The sequence below is a fragment of the Rhipicephalus microplus genome, chromosome 2 (assembly GCF_043290135.1).
Source record: "Rhipicephalus microplus isolate Deutch F79 chromosome 2, USDA_Rmic, whole genome shotgun sequence".
Lineage (NCBI taxonomy): Eukaryota > Metazoa > Arthropoda > Arachnida > Ixodida > Ixodidae > Rhipicephalus > Rhipicephalus microplus.
In genome coordinates, this window is record NC_134701.1 from 252,755,249 (window position 1) to 252,775,066 (window position 19,818).

General features: G+C 42.9%; 1 protein-coding gene across 1 annotated transcript; it reads left to right on the top strand.

The window, feature by feature from the left end:
• The first annotated feature begins 11,102 nt into the window (after positions 1 to 11,102).
• Positions 11,103 to 19,796, top strand: LOC142794557 (uncharacterized). The gene is made up of 6 exons (XM_075885909.1): positions 11,103 to 11,145; positions 11,949 to 12,166; positions 15,621 to 15,756; positions 16,915 to 17,108; positions 18,220 to 18,355; positions 19,210 to 19,796. Exons 1-6 carry the CDS (start codon positions 11,103 to 11,105, stop codon positions 19,686 to 19,688), a joined length of 1,206 nt encoding a protein of 401 aa, XP_075742024.1. The 3' UTR covers positions 19,689 to 19,796.
• Positions 19,797 to 19,818: the final 22 nt, after the last annotated feature.

A 19,818-nucleotide genomic window follows, 5' to 3' on the forward strand; every position in this document is an offset into this window, starting at 1 on the left:
TGTATTATTATTATTATTATTATTATTATTATTATTATTATTATTATTATTATTATTATTATTATTTTTATTATTATTATTATTATTATTATTATTATTATTATTATTATTATTATTATTATTATTATTATTATTATTATTATTATTATTATTATTATTATTATTATTGTTGTTGTTGTTGTTGTTGTATTTCGCAAAACGCCCAACAGCAAATCCATATGCTGTCATACTGCGTCGTTATGTAAGTTTTTTGAGATCAGTTATCTTGGTGTTCTTTTTGATAGCGTGCTGAATTTTTTCTACTTGCCTTAAATGCGCTGCCATGCGAGGCCTTCATTTTCTTCCTGTTGGCTCAACATCTCGCGAGAATCCGGTTCTTTTACAGCCTTCTACAAATTGTACACCGCGATATGTCGTGGTCAACTTGAGTACATATGCATATTTGATTTGGAATGGCTTTGCTAAATCCAGCAGTAGCGCCACTGAGTGAGTCCAGAAAAATTTCATAAGTATTTACCCTCATCGTTTCACTAGAATCCTTTCAACACTGCTAGAATATTATATTTGCCATCAGTTAACGGCCGGCAAAATCGCGCTGAGCTGTTATTTCTTTACAAGCTAGTTCAGGGTGAGATATTCTGCCCTTCTCGGTTGTAATAATTTTGAAACTCCGCGTAAGTTATCGAGAGAGAATCGACCGTTGCATGTACCTGCCAGCTTCTTTCAACACTGCATCCTTTACAGAACACCGAGTCTATCTAACGTCAACTTTCTCAATTCGTTATGTTTTTCATAGTCTACAGTCATTTTTTTTTTGTCAGTGAGGGCTGCCCTGTCCTAACGTAGCTTTGCACATGCACAGATTCTTCCCTTTTCCGTCTTTCAGGAAGCCTTCGCCACGGTTATGTATATTCTACATTATTTTTCAGTCCCATTCCATGAATATCTACTCTTTTATTTGTTGTCTCCATTGTGCGTTGATTTCTGTTCGACTGCTCGTTTTTGCTCTTTTTTTGCATTTCTGTGGACAGTCTGTAATTTATTGTTTGTTTTTGTTTTCTTTTCGCGCGCGCCAGCATGAAAGACCCTATGGTTGTTCTTGGGTAGGTTAAAAAATGATTGATTGATTATTGGTTGATTGAATATTATTATTATCATTTTAAACGCTTGCGAAATAAGATGAAAATTCCGCTGAAACGCGTCTTCGTAGCCAGCGTACACGAAGCAGCGATTTCAGCTCCACGGAATGCCTGTCTCAAAGGCCTTGCATGTGCAGCTTTCTGGGCCCGCGGGAGGAAGTTGAAGTCCATTGTACGAAAAAACTCGCCTGACTGCATTGGTTGCAAGGGGTGCGCACAGTAAAAAAAATACAAAAAAGGGCGCCCGTCGGATGAGTGGACACTTCGGAGAAAGTTGTTCGAAGAAGCGCGGCGCGTAGGCACCATGTAGCCCTGCCGTACGTGGCATACAACAGTCTGTCGACAGTCGACACAGCAGGAAAGAGAGTGCCGCGGCCCATTTCAAGTAACGACGAAGAAAATAGTTTGCACAAACATTCAGTCGTATGGTAATAACATTGCGTCAATAATAGTTAAAAAATGAAACGTCGTTCGCCAATAAGCTCAGGAAAATTTAGTTCTAGTGAAAAGTGCGTAAATCATTGATCTCAAGGAGTAATGTAGTGTCCATTGCAATATTCATTGTCAAGCCTGCGTGCACTGTATCCGTCCGCGTCATTGTTGTTTTTTTTTTTGCTCGCCGGAGTCATGGGTGCCGTGCTGATCGAGTTTGTTAATTTTCATTCATTTTGCTCTTATTGCGTGTTCAACTACTGCTCCATTTTTACACAAGATAATCGCGCAGCTCTCAGGAATCTACTTCGCTGTACGTGGCGAAATCGTGGACGGACGTGGAAGTGTTTTTGTGTGCGTGTGCGTCTGTACGCTGCTGGATTGGCGATCGTCAACTTTTCGTGCGAGAAGAAAATGGATACCCACGCTTGCGGGCAAGCGTTGCTTCAAAACTTCTTCCTAAAGCAGTACGAATGCACGTGGTGGCTTTAAGGTGTGAATAGGTTATCAGGATTAACAGGCTCCTTGAAAGACAAGTCTCGGTTAAATGTTAAGGTAAGTTCATGATTTTCATTACCTTCGCACGTTGTTCATAAATATTATGATAACTCGAAAACATACCACATTGCATGCTTGCTGAGTAAATAACTTTATGCTAATCGTGGTTACGTCATTAGGCTGTTTTGCTAAAGCGATACGACAACACTTTCTTTTTTTTTCACTTGATCCAGACAGTGCTCTATTTAATCAAAAAATCTACGCCAGGAAAATGTTGGTTTCGTGCCATTGTACTTTTTATAAATATATTGATGTAAATATACTTGTGTCTTATTTTTCTCATTTTAACGCTTGAGGAAAAACCAAGGATAAATTACAACTTGCGCAATTACAAATAAAAAAGAGTTGCATATATCAAACTCCAAGGGTGTCATGAGATTTATGAGCCCACGTTTGAATTTGTCTTGCGTTTGAATTTATCTTTCTTCGTCTACGTTCTACTTGTTTTTATATTTACGTGTATTTTGATAAGGACACGCAGTTAAAATTTTGTTGCTAGTTTGATTCTTCAAAGCAGGGTGCTATGTCACGGATCCAAATGGAAAAACTTAAGAATAGCCCGTAATTTAGTTTCCGCTATCTACAACCAGGGTGATATAAGTGTAAATTTGACTGCAATGCGTACATCACAGGCGAAATTATCGTTACTGATGTCGCAACATCGCGTGGTTATCTTGAGGAACTGCGAATACCCGCATACATAGTTACACAAAATAATGTGATGTCACGTTTTAATCTGTGAGCACTGTAGATAGTTTTACGCAAGCCGACAAATAAACTGGTATGATGCATTAGGGCTTGCAATGTGTGAAAAAACTGGGGGACCGTTAAGCTCCGTTTTTCACAGTTGAACGTGATAGCAGTATCGATCCTGTTTCTTGTGCGTAATTCAATCACTTAGTGTGTACTCTGTATTGCATGATGCTACTTGAACAAATTTAATTGTGGAATAGTACTGTGTAATTGAGAAGGTTGAAAGTGTCTCAATGAAGGTTTCGCACATGGCTGCATTTTGTGTAAAAAAGGGGTAACATAGTTTAAAGAACAAGAAATACTATGTAATTACTGAGTTGCGCCAAAAAATTGAAATACAAAAGGAAGACACCTAGACGCAGCACACACTGACAACTGAAACATTGTTGGAGAAAACAGACATACGTATATATGCGGTTACAAGAACACGTGCGGTGAAAGAAAAGGATTAGATGAGCAGACAGATTGTATAAATGATGCGCTTCCAGGAAAGCTACCTCAGTAGCAAGCAACATAAGTGAGAGTTACGTGACACATGAATCCCCAGCTTTGTTTATGAAATACGCCTCTCCGATTTCCCGCGCTATACCGTGTCACTGAATTTAGCTTTAACTACCGTATTCAAAACAAGGGCGCGCAGCCACACTCTCTACAATATGATGATTGGTTAAAGAATGGTTGTTAATTCCTTTAAAGAAGCTTTGTGATCTACAATTATATAAATAAATTCTAAATAATACTTCCCACACGAAAGCGCAGTGCCGTCCACCACACGATGTCCACACTGTGAAAGAAAATGATCAGATGTCTGCTCATCTAATCATTTTTTTCCACCTCACGTGTTGTCGTAACCGCATACATATGTCTGTTTTCTTCAATAAAGTTTCAGTTGTTAGTGTGCGCTGTGTCCAGGTGTCTTCCTTTCGCACTTCAAATTTTTTCGCGCAACTAAGTTAAGATGAAGTACCAACTCGCCCAGCAGAACGTGCTTCTCAATATAATGTGTGTAAAATGTTTTAGAACTTTATGCACCCACTACGCAGTCGTGAGGAAATACGTGCAGTAAGCAGTGTACCTTTTGTAATAGTTGGCTGTCTTTAGACCGCGAAGTCACGTTGGTAATAACGTGTTGTGATGCTTGATGACAATGCACGCTTGTATCATGCAATATAGCTGCGATATTAAATGTGTTGTGAAACCTGCATGGAGGATGCATGTATTTATTAAGCATGACAGTTATTTTCCTTGCATTTACAACAAGAGGAAGTTATTCATGCTTTATTTCCAAGCAGATGCATAGCTGTGTTGTAGAGCACTTGCATGCCATGCAAATTGCCTGCATGATTTCGATCATCACTCAAACCCGAAAATTTATAATATTTGTTTTATTTGCATTCTCTCAATTTTCGATCATTGACAAGACGATTTTTCACGGAGAGCCACCGATGCCTACACCGGAATTTCTGCAGACTGAGCTCTTTACCACTGTTACGTTAATGATGCATTATTGGCAAAATGGAAAGCGGATTACGTTTACAAAGTGCATTTTTAGTGTCCCGTTGGCAAGAAATATTGTTAAATGCCTCCGTTCCCACGCGCACAGAGACCTATAGACACCAGTTTTAGCAGTCGTTCTATAGGTCATTAGTCACAATACTTGTACATAACAAGCTTGCATACCAATCACTTTCGACCGAACTTCTTAAAAGTTGATTATCAACTCATTTAAGTTATTCAATGCACACGCAGTTCATACGGTCAATAGCAAGTCATATTTCGTTTTGACTGACTATGGACGCTCCATTGACACACGAGAAAAGTTTTAAACATAACACACTGTGAAAGATATCTTTACGAAACTCAAATTGGGTTCTTTTATGTTATTTATTTTTGTCAAGTCGGAATCGATAAAGCGGAATATTTACTTGCACCGTACTATGTCTCAGACCGTGTTGACCATAGGTTCAAGATAAGAATAATCGCATGCAAGACTGACGTGTTTCAAAATGATTTGTTACCAAAAAAATTACAAGATGAAACCAGCTGCCTTCTAGCATTGCCTCTACACTCCCAAATATTTGTTTTATTTCATGTTAGAATTGTTCCGATTTATATGTTAGAACATGTTCCGATTTATATATGAATTTCTCTTGCAGATTGTGATTCAGGTGACTTTGATTATTTGTTTGGCTGACTATGTATTTTTTGTATTCTACTTTTTGTAAATGCTCCCCCAATGTAATGCCATTTGGTGCTGTGGGTAATGAAATAAATAGATAAATAAAAAAGTGTCGATAAGTAAGCAATAAATTTAGGCACAAAGAATGTATCTCTTCAGGAAAAGTGGACTAACAGTGACATGTGCCCACCACAAACTTTAAATATGATGCCAAGTTACATTTTAGCAAATTGTTGTGGAGAATAACTTGAGATATATTGAGGATAACTTAATTGAACAAGAATGTTCTGGGGTATGTACTGCCTTTGTTTTGGAGATGATAGTGACTGCATGCAGACCTTTCAACAAACAGGTATATTTCTAGCTGGAGAATGATTTGAGGAGCTATATTTTTTGCCGGTGACACAGGCTCAACTAATATAGATGAATCATTTGAATGGCTTTATATAAAGGTATCCATATAAGGCCATATATGAAAGCATCCATATAAGACCTTATATGGATGCTTCTATATATAGCCATATATGGCCATATACAGCAACACCCGTATATGGGGATATAAGGCCCATATATGGCTATATCAGGATTTGGACATATCAGTTTATATACGGCCCATATATGGGAATTCCGTATATAGGCCAGATATGCCCAATTCCTGATGTAGCCATATATGGGGATTTTTATATAAGTCCATATATAGGATTTTTGTAAGGGATAAAGGCGCTCCTATGTGACCCGGAAAACGTCCTCTAAACTGCGCCTTGCAAATGTCTACGTGTTCGCGACATTGACGCCCAGCTGCGCACGAAACAACTAGAGCACCAATAAACACACGCTGGTCACTTGTCTCAGAATGACTTTCGAGTGATTGAAAAGTCAATACAACGCAGACACCGCGACTCCAGTTTGACTCAAAATGAAACTCCCATCTCGGTGGTAGCTACTGGTTCGTTAACGATGGACTTGGGAAACACGCGCCTTTCGGCATTCCGCAAAAGAACAACGTCCTCAAAAGAAATTAATTCGTATCAGCATTGCGTTCAAATCTTGAAGTTCATGACAAGCTGGTTCGCTGCGTCGTGCTGGAGCGACACTCACCCTCTTTGCAGAAGGATTTTGACGTCACGCCAGCATTCGTTCACCGATGGACACCTTGCTCATGTCAATTTTAACACGTACGTATTAAACATACAACAGTTTCCTTTCCGTCGGTTAGGGTAACTGAGTCACATTGTTCATGGGTGTAACAAAAAAAATTAGCGGCATCTCCACGAAGTGAAGGGTTATGAGTGGGCGAAGCAGTTGGATCGTTCATTGTTGATTTATCATCATCATCATCATCGTCGTCGTCGTCGTTGTCATCATCGTCATCATCATCAGTATGACTACGTTCGCTGCAGGACAAAGGCCTCTCCCATGTTCCGCTAGTTAAGCCGGTCCTGTGCTTGCTGCTGCCACTTTATACCCGCAAGCTTCTTAAACTCAACGACCCACCTAACCTTCTGTCTCCCCCTAACTCGCTTGCCTTCTCTGGGAATCCAGTTAGTTACCCTTAATGACCCGCGGTTATCCTGTCTACGCGCTACATGTCCGGCCCATGTCCATTTTCTCTTCTTGATTTCAACTGCGATATCCTTAACCCCCATTTGTTCCCTAATCCACTGTGCTCTCTTCTTGTCTCTTAAGGTTACACTTACCATTTTCCTTTCCATCGCTTGCTGTGTCGTCCTAAATTTAAGCTAGACCCTCTTTGTGAGTCTCCAGGTTTCCGCTCCATAGGTTAGTACCGGCAAGATGCAGCTGTAATATTTCTTCCTTTTGAGGGATAGTGGCAATACCAGTCAAGATTTGAGAGTGCTTGCCAAATGTGCTCTACCCCATTCTTATTCGTCTAGTTACTTCCATATCGTAGTTCGTCTCCGCGGTTATTACTTGTTCTGAGTAGACGTAGTCTTCTACAACTTGAAGTGCACTATTACCTATCTCGAAGCGCTGCTCTTTTCCGAGGTTGTTGTACATTACTTTCGTTTTCTGCCGTTTAATTATAAGACCTACCTTTCTGGACTCCTTGTCTAACTCTGTAATCATGAGTTGCAATTCGCCTCTGAGTTTCTCAGCAATGCAATGTCATCGGCGAAGCGCAGGTTACTAAGGCACTCCCCATTAACTCTTATTCCTAACTCTTCCCACTCTAGGCCTCTGAAAACCTCCTGTAAGCACGCGGTAAATAGCATTGGTGAGATTGTATCCTCCTGTCTTACACCGTTCTTGATTGATATTCTGTTGCTTTCTTTATGAAGCACTATGGAGGCAGTTGATCCCCTATAGATTTTTTTCCAGAATGTCTATATATGCTTTGTCGACATCCTCATTCGGCAAAGTCTGCATGACTGCTGATATTTCTACTGAATCAAATGCCTTGTCGTAATCTCTGGAGGCACAATCTGTGGTTGTATGTGTTGTGGTTGGCTGCATTCTGGGCATTTCTCTAGTACATGATTGATTGTATAAATGTGGTCGACTGTTGAGTAGCCTGTTTGAAATCCTACTTGTTCCTTTGGTTCATTGAATTCTAATGTTGTCTAATTACCTTTGTGAATAGCTTGTATACGACGGAGAGCAAGATTATCGGCCTGTAACTCTTCAAGTTCTTGTCATCTGCTTTCTTATGTACTAAGGTGATACTTGCATTCTTCCAAGATTCTGGTACACTTCCCTTCAGGAGACACTTCGTTGACAGGGTGGCTAGTTTATTTAACACCGTCTGTCCTCCATATTTCAGCAGATCTGATGTTACCTGATCCTCACCAGCAGCTTTGCTTCTTTGCATGCTTTCCAAGGCTTTTCTGACGTCCTCTACTATTACTTGTGGGATGCCGTCCGGATTACTGCTAGTTTTGTATATTAAGGTCGTGGTTGTGCCGGCTACTGTACAGATCTCTGTTAAACTCCTTCGCTATATTTTAACTAACTTATCTATATTGATAGTTACTTTGCCCTCTTCGTACCTCAGTACACACATCTGATTATTGCCTATCCCAAGTTTTCTCTTCACTTATTTCACGCTTTATCTGTTCTTCAGAGCGTTTTCGATTCTCCCCATGTTATACCTTCTTACAACGGGTACCTTACGCTTATTATTCAATTTTGAAAGCTCTGCCAACTCCATTTCTTCTGAGGCCTTCATACTTTGATGCTTTTTAATGAGGTTCTTCGTCTCCTGTGACAGCTTTCCAGTGCCCTATCTAACTACCGTACCCCCAACTTCTACTGCACACTTCGTAACGATACTCGTAAGCTTATCATTCATTGCGGTAACACTAAGGCTGTTTTTTTATTCGATAAGAGTCGAGTACCTGCTCTGAAGTGAAACTCTGAATTCCTGTACTTTCCCTCTCAGTGCTAGCTCACTGACTGGCTTCTTGCGTATTAGTTTCTGTCGTTCCTTCTTCAAGTCTAGGCGAATGCGAGACTGTATCATTCCATGGTCACTGCATCGTACCTTGCCAAGCACTTCCACATCCTGCACGATGCCTGTGTTTGCACTCAGTATGAAGTCTATTTCGTTCTTACTTTCGCCATTAGGGCTCCTCCATGTCCGCTAGCGGTTCCCTCATATTCAGTAGAGGATATTTACAATCTGTAAATTATTGCGTTCTGCGAATTCTACTAATAACTTCCCTCTGGAATTTCTAGTACCGATGCCTTAATCTCCTACTGCCTGGTCTCCAGCCTGCTTCTTCCCTACCTTGGCAAGTCGCCCGTCAGTATAGTGTACTGCGTTTTCACCTTATTCATTGCCGATTCCACGTATTCCTACGCGTGCGGTTACATAAGGGGTTCAACGTCCCAAACTTACCATTTCACTATGAAAGACGCCATAGTGGAGGGCTCCGAAAATTTCGACCACCTGGGGTTCACCCAAATCTGAGCACACAGGCTTTTCAGACTCCTATCGATCACGGTGGTTATGACTGCAATGGACGGTTATGGTTATGGTGCTCGACTGATGACACGTAGGTCGTGGGATCGAATCTCGGTGGCGACGGTCGCCGCATATTCAATGGAGGTGGAAATACTTGAGAGCCATCTAAGTCCAAGTTAAACAAGTCCAGGCGGTCGAAAGTTTCCTAGCCTCCTCTAATAATATCGTGGTTTCGGGACGTTAAATCCCAGCAAGTATATAATGTCATTCACTTATTTTAAGTGGCAAAGGTGCATCAATATATCATGGATACGTCCTGTTTAAACATTTACTTTTCTGTCAGCTGCCCCCACGGTATAGAACAGTCGTCATTGAGGATGCAGGGCGTGTGTATTGCGAACAAATACGAGGCAAGACAGCTGCAATAAAGGCTGCAATGCAACTTTTACCTTATTATAGGTATCCCATTAGATTCTCATTCAAATGATGAACAATAGTGACGTGACCAGTGCCCTACACGTGTCTTTATGTTGGAACACATTTTACACCCATGGCATGCATGGTTACTTTGATAATATACGGGCAATAAATATAAGTTCCCAGCTACAGCTGCCGAGTGCTTCTCGTCTAGTGTGAACATACGAATGTCGCGTTGTCAAAGACTCATTCGATGTGTGCTATGCAAGCAAATTTACAAATATTTATTTATTTATTTGTTTATTTATTTATTTATCATTCCTGCGGAACCAAAGGCTTAAAATGTTCAGGCGGTAGTACAGCAAAAGAAAGCACAGCAAATGAAAAAGAGTCATGAATTTCGAATAAAATGCGTACAGAGGTCTTAACACTGCCTCAGTTGCACAATACAGCTTACATTCGCAATGAAAACACATTTGCGAAACACATTTCATTAGATGAGCAAGTGCCTAAGCGGACTCCGCGACACCCCATAAAACAGCAAGCAAGGCACTGACTAATTGTTTACCAGCCAGGCTGCTCGCATCAATACGGTTGTGTGCTTCCACGAGATCGTGCCAACAACCTAAAAAGCTATTTCACAGTTACACTCAGCGCGTCGCGCATATGAGCATATAATTCGAGTAGGCTTCTTTCTGCAAGCCAAGTGCGTTTAAGTGAGCCCCGTGTCTCGTGCTCGCTACTGGGCAACCTTGAGCCCCAACTCCACGTTCTCACGCCTTCAGCAACGTGTCGTCTAACAAACTATTGCGGTGGTGATGTATGAGCTGTCCTTTCGCGCGGATTGCGTCGGCCTGCGACAACGCAACGAGCGGGACATCACCACTCCTCTGGCGGAGAGTTTTTTTTTTTTTTTGTCGGTCTTAAGAGGACAACCGGGTGAAGCTTCAAGACTTTATCGAAGACAGCTACTTTCATAAGCAGCACTAAATGGCCCAGGCACCGTGCTTGTTGTCCCTCCTCTTCTAGATTGCGACATGTAAGTCAGCAGCATTCTGTTGTTGTTGCTTTTTGTGGGTTAAACTGCATTATTATTAATATTGTTGTTGTTGTTGTTGTTGTTGTTAAAACATTGTGATTTGTATATTTTGGTTTCCAGTGAATTACTCTTAACTGTCTAATTTCGCATGTTTTCAGTATCAGCTGCCTTGTAATACTTCCCCACTATTCCACAGAAATTGGTCTGCCGGCATAAATTCATTCTCCTGTTGCTATTTCTGTATTGTGTACTGATCCCCTCCATGCATTCATATCTGCATGGGATCTGCAATGTTTAGATAAATGAATAAACAATTGATTGATATGTGGGGTTTAACGTCCCAAAACCACCATATGATTATGAGAGGCGCCGTAGTGGAGGTCTCCGGAAATTTTGACCACCTGGGGTTCTTTAACGTGCGCCCAAATCTGAGCACACGGGCCTACACCATTTCCGCCTACATCGGAAATGCAGCCGCCGCAGCCGGGATTCGAACCCGCGACCTGCGGGTCAGCAGCTGATTACCTTAGCCACTAGACCACCGCGGCGGGGCAAATGAATAAACAAAAATCAATACGTAAATGAGTAAATAAATAAAATAACTTCAACGATTAAGCTTCGCCTTCAAGAGTAGAAAAAGCGATAACGTAATCCGGTCCCATGCGCATTGGCTTCTCAGTTGCTAGCGTGGCTTCGGTTCTCGGTGCGTGCTCAACCGTGCCGTAAGGAAACGAACGACTGTGCGCGTAACATTGGTCATTTCAAAGTGTCCTAGAACAAAACGACGCTGATATCAACGCCAACACTGGAATTTCTGCTGACCGAGCTCTTTTTTTATTGTGTTAATAAATAAGTAGTAGTGCCCACCTGCTGAAAAACGCCGATAGCGTGAACGTATCGCACTCGACACCAGCGTGGAATATTGTAAGTATTGCAGACACCACCTAGTCACGCTGCTATGCAGAAGCTAACACGATATACTCATCAGCATTGTATATCAGACGAATTAAATGAGTGTGTTGATGCCTATATTGAAGGGAATACGTGCAAAAAAAGCTAACTTACGAGAGAATCTGAGATTAGGAACATTTAAACAGTAAGACACACACCATTGCTTGCTCTTCAACAAACGCTCCTCCAAGATGTAAACTACATACGCTTAGGTTGAAGTTTAAACCGACTAGAAGCGTTCGAAAAAGGAATATAAGTTAAGCTGCCTATCTTCCTTTTTTTCAGCAGAACGAAACTCTTTAGATACCCGATATTGTTTCGGTGTAGCCTGGCCGCCTGAAAATTAGTCCGGAAGGGAAAAAAATCAACTATTCAATGTTTTAGCGTCTGCTGGTCGCGCAGGTGGTCGAAATGTTAGGCCATTCGTTTGTGACTGAAAATAAAAGTCTATGACTACTCCTACTAGTACTGACTGCACGCAAACTGACTACGTACGATGCTATTCGACCAGCAACTTGTGCAGAGATGAACAGATGTGATGGCCATTTGTTACAGACGCCACTGTCCCGGCGGTAGCACTGAGGGCAATCGAATTGAAGGCTGCCGAATCACCTATTCGCGGATCCACTGTGACGCTCGAATGCAGCTACGACCTGGAGAGGGACCAGCTATACAGCGTCAAATGGTTCAAAAATGGCATCGAGTTCCTGCGCTATGTGCCCAAAGACAGGCCGAGAATACAGGCGTTCAAGATCAGAGGACTCAATGTAAACGTAAGCTCTGTTTTCTTTTTCCTCAATTTCACTGGAAAACAATTAGCCACAGAACTATTGCTGTTATCGTGTGCGTCGCGTGGAAGCCTTGTTATTGTGTGTGTGTGTGTGCGTGCGTGCGTGTGTGTGTGTGTGTGTGTGTGTGTGTGTGTGTGTGTGTGTGTGTGTGTGTGTGTGTGTGTGTGTGTGTTTGTGTGTGTGTGTGTGTGTGTGTGTGTGTGTGTGTGTGTGCGCGCACTGTGGGGTTTCGATATGGAATGCGACACGCCACGCTCTTGGAGTGAACGGACACAGCAGACACGGTCGGTACAAACCAAACAACCACATATTTATTTAACCAACTTTTGAACGACGATATCATCCGCTGAATCGATACATCAATCGTTATCAAACGCGCCAGGACACCCATACACAACCTTAAACATACCCAAGGTGGCGTCGCCAACGCTTGACTTACCACGTGGGCCTCCCGGTGCGCAGGCCGGGGTACCACGCGCCGACGACCCACGCTAGAGACAACCGTTCGCGGCAACCGCCACGCGCAGAATAGACTCGCTCAACTCTCGCCCGCCACCAAGGCTTGCTTTCCGCCAGGGGTCACCGCTGGCGCTACACCATGATGGTGATGAGGATCATCATCATCATCATCAGCCTGACTACGTCCACTGCAGGACAAAGGCCTCTCCCATGTTCCGCCAGTTAACCCGGTCCTGTGCTTGCTGCTTCCAATTTATACCCGCAAACTTCTTAATCTCATCTGCCCACCTAACCTTCTGTCTCCCCCTAACCCGCTTCCCTTCTCTGGGAATCCAGTCAGTTACCCTTAATGACCAGCGGTTATCCTGTCTACGCGCTGCATGCCCTGCCCATGTCCATTTCTTCTTCTTGATTTCAGCTATGATATCCTTAACCCCCGTTTGTTCCCTAATCCACTCTGCTCTCTTCTTGTCTCTTAAGGTTACACCTACCATTTTTCTTTCCATTGCTCGCTGCGTCGTCCTCAATTTAAGCTGAACCCTCTTTGTAAGTCTCCAGGTTTCTGCTCCGTAGCTAAGTACCGGCAAGATACAGCTGTTATATACCTTCCTCTTGAGGGATAGTGGCAATCTACCTGTCATAATTTGAGAGTGCTTGCCGAATGTGCTCCACCCCATTCTTATTCTTCTAGTTACTTCAATCTCGTGGTTCGGCTCTGCGGTTATTACCTGCCCTAAGTAGACATAGTCTTTTACAACTTCAAGTGCACTATTACCTATCTCGAAGCGCTGCTCTTTGCCGAGGTTGTTGTACATTACTTTCGTTTTCTGCAGATTAATTTTAAGACCCACTTTTCTGCTCTCCTTGTCTAACTCCGTAATCATGAGTTGCAATTCGTCCCCCGAGTTACTCAGCAATGCAATGTCATCGGCGAAGCGCAGGTTACTAAGGTATTCTCCATTGACTCTTATCCCTAACTGTTCCCATTCTAGGCTTCTGAAAACCTCCTGTAAGCACGCGGTGATGAGGATAGTGGTGGTCAACTCTCGCGAACACAACGACGCCTACCGCCCGGTGGTTATAAGCCGAAATGCGGCTTTTGGGCGAGACACGTGCGTCACACGGCGCAAACAACTTTACAAAGAGTGTCAGCACCCCCACAACATGTACGTGCGTTAATATGCATTATTATCTAAAAATATCATTACGACGTTTATTTGCCAGGTTAATCATGTGAAGAGACAATACCATTCTTGAGCTTTATCTTTCTTCAGAAATATCTCGAGCAAGGACACTCTTCTGTGCCGCCTGTGGCTTGGCGTGGCTTTCACGAATGCATACTCTTTTCTCATATGAATGGCCAGCACCTCTACGTACAGTTACTGCAGCTTAAAGAAACAATCACCCATCATCTTCTGTGCGAGTGCACCCATTTCAACGGGCCAAGACAACAACTTACCAAAGTTCTAGATAGAGTACATGATTGCCATTTGTCGAAACAAAAGATTCTAGATCATTGGCCGAGTCCATCCTTAATCTTAAAGGCTTTGAAAGCTTTATTACGGTCTTTTTTTTTTGTAGACAAATGGTTTTAGAGACAGATGTTAGTGTCGTATTCTCTTCAATTTTGCCGTTCCTCTATTGCTACTTTTTGTCTTGTCTCTCCTCTTCTGTTTTTCATATTTTTTATTCCCTTTACCTCCTTGCCCAGCACAGAGTAGCCAGCTTCTAAGAACTGGCTAACTTCCCTGTCCTTCTACATATTTCTTTCCTCCTTCAATACCATGCAGTCTCGCTTCTTTTTTTTTTTTCTTTCTGGGCTTGTCAGAGTACTTAGCTTGCATTATTACTTCCTTTTAGGAAGTGTAGCTCTAAGGAGTAAACAAAGGTACTAACTCTGTATATAGTAGTTTTCCGTTATACGTGGGTGGTATGTGATAAAATCTTACTACATCAGTTTGTATGAACCAGTACGTTTTTATGTGTGTAGTGGGCGACACGCAGGATATTTAACAAGAGGAGAGAGTGAATAAAACGAAATCAATTAACTCTAATGAGGATGATGCACCAGAGTACGATGTTAATGGTAAACGTTGGTGATGAATATTCTCAAAGTGAGACTATAAACCATCGTAGTCCCCTCTCATCTACACACGCATGGTTACATCTTCGCTGTCTGGTGGTTTTCACTACGTGAAACTGCCTGAGCTTTTTTTTTTCGTTTTTTTTTCAAGATATTTTTAAATCATTAAGCAACCATATACTTTTAACCGTACTTTTACTGCAACAAATGTCTCCCACAGGGACACATTATCTCACACTCGTGATTTTTGAAATTTTTACTGAAAGCAGTCTTCGGTAAATATAACATATTCAAAAACTCGTTGTAACAAACTTCTGAAAGGACACGTGGACTGAAGTTGCAACATATTAATATATAACTTGCCGACTATACCAAACACGGCAAAATCACACTATTGAAAATAAGGACCCCTTTTTGTTTTTGTTTTTCTTTTTTTTGCTATTGAACCTACGCGTCACATGCGTTGTCACAGAAATTGTGGGAATGGTTTGATTTGACTGTTTTACTTGGTTGTGATATTGAAACACCGGTAGTATTCTGATATTCGCGACACAATATGAAGCGTAACTTCGGAGTAAATAACGTCACTTTCATATTGATACTGAGAGGGAAATGTTTATTAGGGCAGAAAAGCTGAGAGGTCGGCGCGAACCCGTTTTCTGGCCTGCCACCCAGCGTAAGAACAGGAGCGGGGAGGGGTGGAAAAGCAGACAGAAAGTGTTGATACAGGCTTGCACTAATCTCTAGTAAAAGCGTGTTACATATGCACGCTCTCGAGAAATGCCGAGAAACCTTTAAGCATCACAATCTTTTAACGAGTTTGCTAACAGAAAAAAAAACTATTACGATAAAACACGAGTCGTTCTTTGTCGTGATACAGAATCTATCTCGCAGGTTGCAAGCAGCAACGACACTACAGCAGTGCTTGACGACGTACAGCACTCTGCCTCAGGAAATTATAGCTGCGAAGTGTCAGCCGAAGCTCCGACGTTCGACGTGGCTGTGGCTGAGAAGAGGTTGGTCGTCGCAGGTGAGTGAAAACGATGTTCGGTGCATTACTGATTGGCATAGGCATGTGTGCAAGAAAGGCGAGGAATGCCCCCACCCCTAATTGTGTATGGGGGCGTTAGGTTAGCTCCGTACTATTACTCAGATGGATCTGCCTTGTCATTGTGTGAAGTGCATATCAATTCCCATGCAGGTCTTTAATAGTAATGATGGCTGAATAGCCATGGCTGTGCAATGTACAAAAACCACGTACATTTCCCACTTTCACCCCGGGAAGTCGGGTCAGAAGGGCAAGCCATTATAATAAGCACGTCACTGCTAGGGTTTAATTTTCACATCAATCTCGAATCATGTTTCCTTCCGGACTCGACCATTCGAGCAGGGGAAAAAAATAAGAAAAACCCTGTACGCGTCTATGCTGACCTAGTTGGTAGTCAAGTCACTAGCTTCTTCAAGATAATGTGACTACAGGCAGCGTCGTAAGCACTTCCATATTTCCTTGAACTGCTATTATGGCCTTAATGTACACCCGATTCTCGGCACACTTTTGTTTTTTTTGCATTCTTAACTTCGTCGAAATTCCGGCGTCACAGCTAGGGCCGCGACTGTGTGCTCAGCGATGAAACTTCGAAAGCACCAGACATCGTGGGAGTTGCCTGCTGCGCTCTAAGGCGCGTCCCGCAGGACCTGAATCAAGTTGTTCCAACCAGCCAACCGGACATCAAAACGTGAGGTTAAGGCACGCCCACAAAAAAGTCTCAGGAAAATCGGGCGTTATACAGAAGTTTTCTAACAATCGCCAACTAGAACTAACAAACCCTTTAGCAAACGTATTTCGATTGTGACAATTTAGTGAGTAAGTTTAGTGTGCAAATTGGCTGTATAGTTATAATCGTCACTGTGCTCCAGGTTTGTCTAGATTGATAAATTTTGAGAAAAGCGCCAATTTTACGACACTCGTGTAGAAAAATGGGCAATGCAGTTCTCTGGCAGTCATTGCAGCCTCTGGTTTTTACTGTGAAAAAAAGAGGGGCTATATGCAGAAAACGAGAGACGCAAAGGGGCACCGAAGGAACACAATCTAAGTTCTGAACCAACATGCTCAATCGAACAGCATGCTGCTGCAGTGATCATTAGAGTGGCCCTATACATGTGTGTGTTTTCAATCCACACTACGCAGAAACGCCTATATCAATAGACCAGCCACCAATCAGAATCCTCCGCGGTTCCGTGCTTCTCAACTGTGCTCACAGCCTCGGCGGATCGCCCCTGTACAGCTTCAAGTGGTTCAAGGACGACAAAGTGTTCTACACGTTTATCTCTCGCAACAGGCCACCGGGAAAAATGTTCAACGTGGAAGGAGTGACAGTCGATGTGAGTGCACGGCTATGCAGCTCACATGAAGCCCTCTTCGGATAGGTGACGTCTGGTGTGGCAAAGGGCTGTTGGCGTAGCTAAGGCGGGGAGGGGGGGGGAGTATCATACACTTACCCCACCCCGCCCTCAAGAAATTTTCAATTTTATACGCCTATATATACGAACACACGAACGTGGTTGAACGCCCTCTCCGAAAAACAATTGTGAGTACGTCCCTGCATAGTCTCCCCCTCCCCTCTCCCCTCATTGTACTGCCAGAAAGCTCCCTCTATTGTAGACTTGAAAGGCGGGAAAATATCCATTCTTGGGCAGTGCACAACAGACAATAGACTAGAAGATAACAGGACCAGCGTTTGTCAAGCTTTCTTATCGTGTATTGCCTGTTGTGTGCTCCCAAGAATAGGTATGCTCTCTATAGTTTCTTAAGAGTTGCCCTTTTTTCTTCCCTGAAGGATCTCTTTCATCGTGTAGGTTCCATCGCAGATGTAAAAACTAGCACACTTTCACAGTTAAATTGAGAACATAAAGCAGCGTCTTGTACTTTACTGTCATTAGGTTGGGATAGCCGGCTCTAACAGAGCCTACCTTCTCATATGTTGCCAAAAATAAACAAAAAAATAAATAAAAAGTTAATGCAGCATGCAACCAGTTGTTTCTATAGCTGTAGTGTGTCGTGAAGATCCAGAGTAAGTTTTCATCGCGCAACGTTGGTTCTGATAACCAGAACACTTATGAACGTAACAAAAAAGTTGAAAGAGCAGCGCACGTGTCACAAGATATGCGACCTATAACAATCTTCAAGGGCATCCACGCGTGTTGCAGTAGAGCACACAAGTTCGAAGCACCAGTTTTCTGTTTGTTTCTTCTTTCATAACCTGTGTTTTCCTTTCGTTCATTGCACTCATCATGTGTGTGAATCTATGTGTCTTATCCTCTGCTGGCGTCGGATTTATCATTTCGTGTCAAAATATTGAGCAAACTTCGAACCCGCTTTTTCGTCGTTGGCGCTGCCACCCTGCGGAACGAACATTAAATGATCGTTGGGTCAGTAAGGCCAATTCACTGCAATTTAGGTCAGGCACTCATTTAGTATTCTTTCCCACCGCAGATGCTGCAAGGAAAGTATTCGTCCCTCTACCTGAAAAACCTGAGTGCCCTGAGTGCAGGCGCTTACCGCTGCGTAGCCAGCTCCGATGCTCCGCCCTTTTTCATGGTCCAAGACGAGAAAATGCTCGCAGTGTTCGGTACGTATGCGGAACCCCCAAGTGGCCGCTGCAGTTCCTCCTAATTTCTTTGCCTTTCGAATATTCTTTTAGACAGCTGGTGACAGACAGAAATCTTCCCATTTTCGTTGCTATGAGCCTACTGAAATGTCAAGCACAGTGGGAACCAACGTTATGCGATCCATTTACCAGATTGGCTGAGTGATTTAGCAATTGGCTCTGTATACGTGGCGAGGTGATACAAAAATATAGTCAAAAATAGCCCATGGAATGATGTGTCCCTGCAAAACAAGCAAGTGTGCGTGTGATATGCGCAGCTGTGTCGCACAGAAAGACCAGCTCGACAGATCAGAAGATGAGACGCTTGTGGCCGTTCAAATTCAAAGTTGTTGTTGTTGTTGTTGTTGTTGTTGTTGTTGTTGTTGTTGTTGTTGTTGTTGTTGTTGTTGTTGTTGTTGTTGTTGTTGTTGTTGTTGTTGTTGTTGTTGTTGTTGTTGTTGTTGTTGTAAGTTCTGAAGAGAGCTGCTGCCGGCAATCAGAGGGTGCCATTTTTTATTTAGAAAAAAAGGCTAATTTGTGCAGTCGCTGCCACCATCGCAAGAGAAGTGAAATTCTTCATCCTACAACTTCAGCAAACAAGCGTTGCCATTGTCGTTGTAGTAATCGTCAGGATTCTTTCTGAATTGGGTTTCTCTTAGTTTTCTCTTTCCTGAATGAAACCGCCTTGCATTTTTACTACCTCACATTTCTTTCGCCTTTTCATATTCATGATAAGCAAATATGTGGGTAATATTGAATATGCGTTCAATGCTTTCGATGACCTTTTCACGCCGCAACATTTTTTTTACTTAAAGCTTTCTCTCACTTTCTCGCAGGACAAAGTGATATGAGACCACACATCATGTACGACAGGGAGTCTTACGAGGTTGAAGACAACGTCTTCCTAAACTGCACCTCCAGCCGATCCAGGCCGGCTCCCAAACTGGCGGTGTACGTCAACGACCGCCTCTTGATCGACGCCGACGACAGGACTAAAGTCGACACGCACCCGGACGGCTTCCAGGTGACCACGCTCTCTGCGAACATCCCAGTAAAGCAGCACGACGTAAGCAGAGCTGCCCTGCAAGTCAAGTGTCAGGCCAGCTTTGTGGGCCTGTACGAAGCCGTGGGCGAGATGGCCATTCCAGTTGGGTGGCATACCGGAGACCACAAGGTGTTCAACCAACACCAGCGTCCACAGCACAAGCAACCGCCACAGAGACCGTCACACCTCGCTCCCATCTCGTCGATACAAGACGAGTGTTTCACCAAGGCTATGCAAGTTCTGGCAAGGGCGTGGGCCGCCTACCAGTGAATAGAGTAGAACCCAAGGATGTTCTTCGTTCCCTTACACTCACTGACGCGGTCTACTTGAGATTTCTCAACGTGTATAATAAAGCCGTAGAAAATTGTTTCCCAGTCATTGCGCTATTGGTCCATAGCAC

Bases quoted from the DNA above. Each gene is read 5' to 3' on its own strand.
- LOC142794557 (XM_075885909.1), top strand. From the start codon at position 11,103: ATGCGCATTGGCTTCTCAGTTGCTAGCGTGGCTTCGGTTCTCG. The intron at 17,109-18,219 runs GTGAGTGCACGG...TTCCCACCGCAG, and splicing joins TGGAAGGAGTGACAGTCGAT to ATGCTGCAAGGAAAGTATTC. The intron at 18,356-19,209 runs GTACGTATGCGG...ACTTTCTCGCAG, and splicing joins GAAAATGCTCGCAGTGTTCG to GACAAAGTGATATGAGACCA.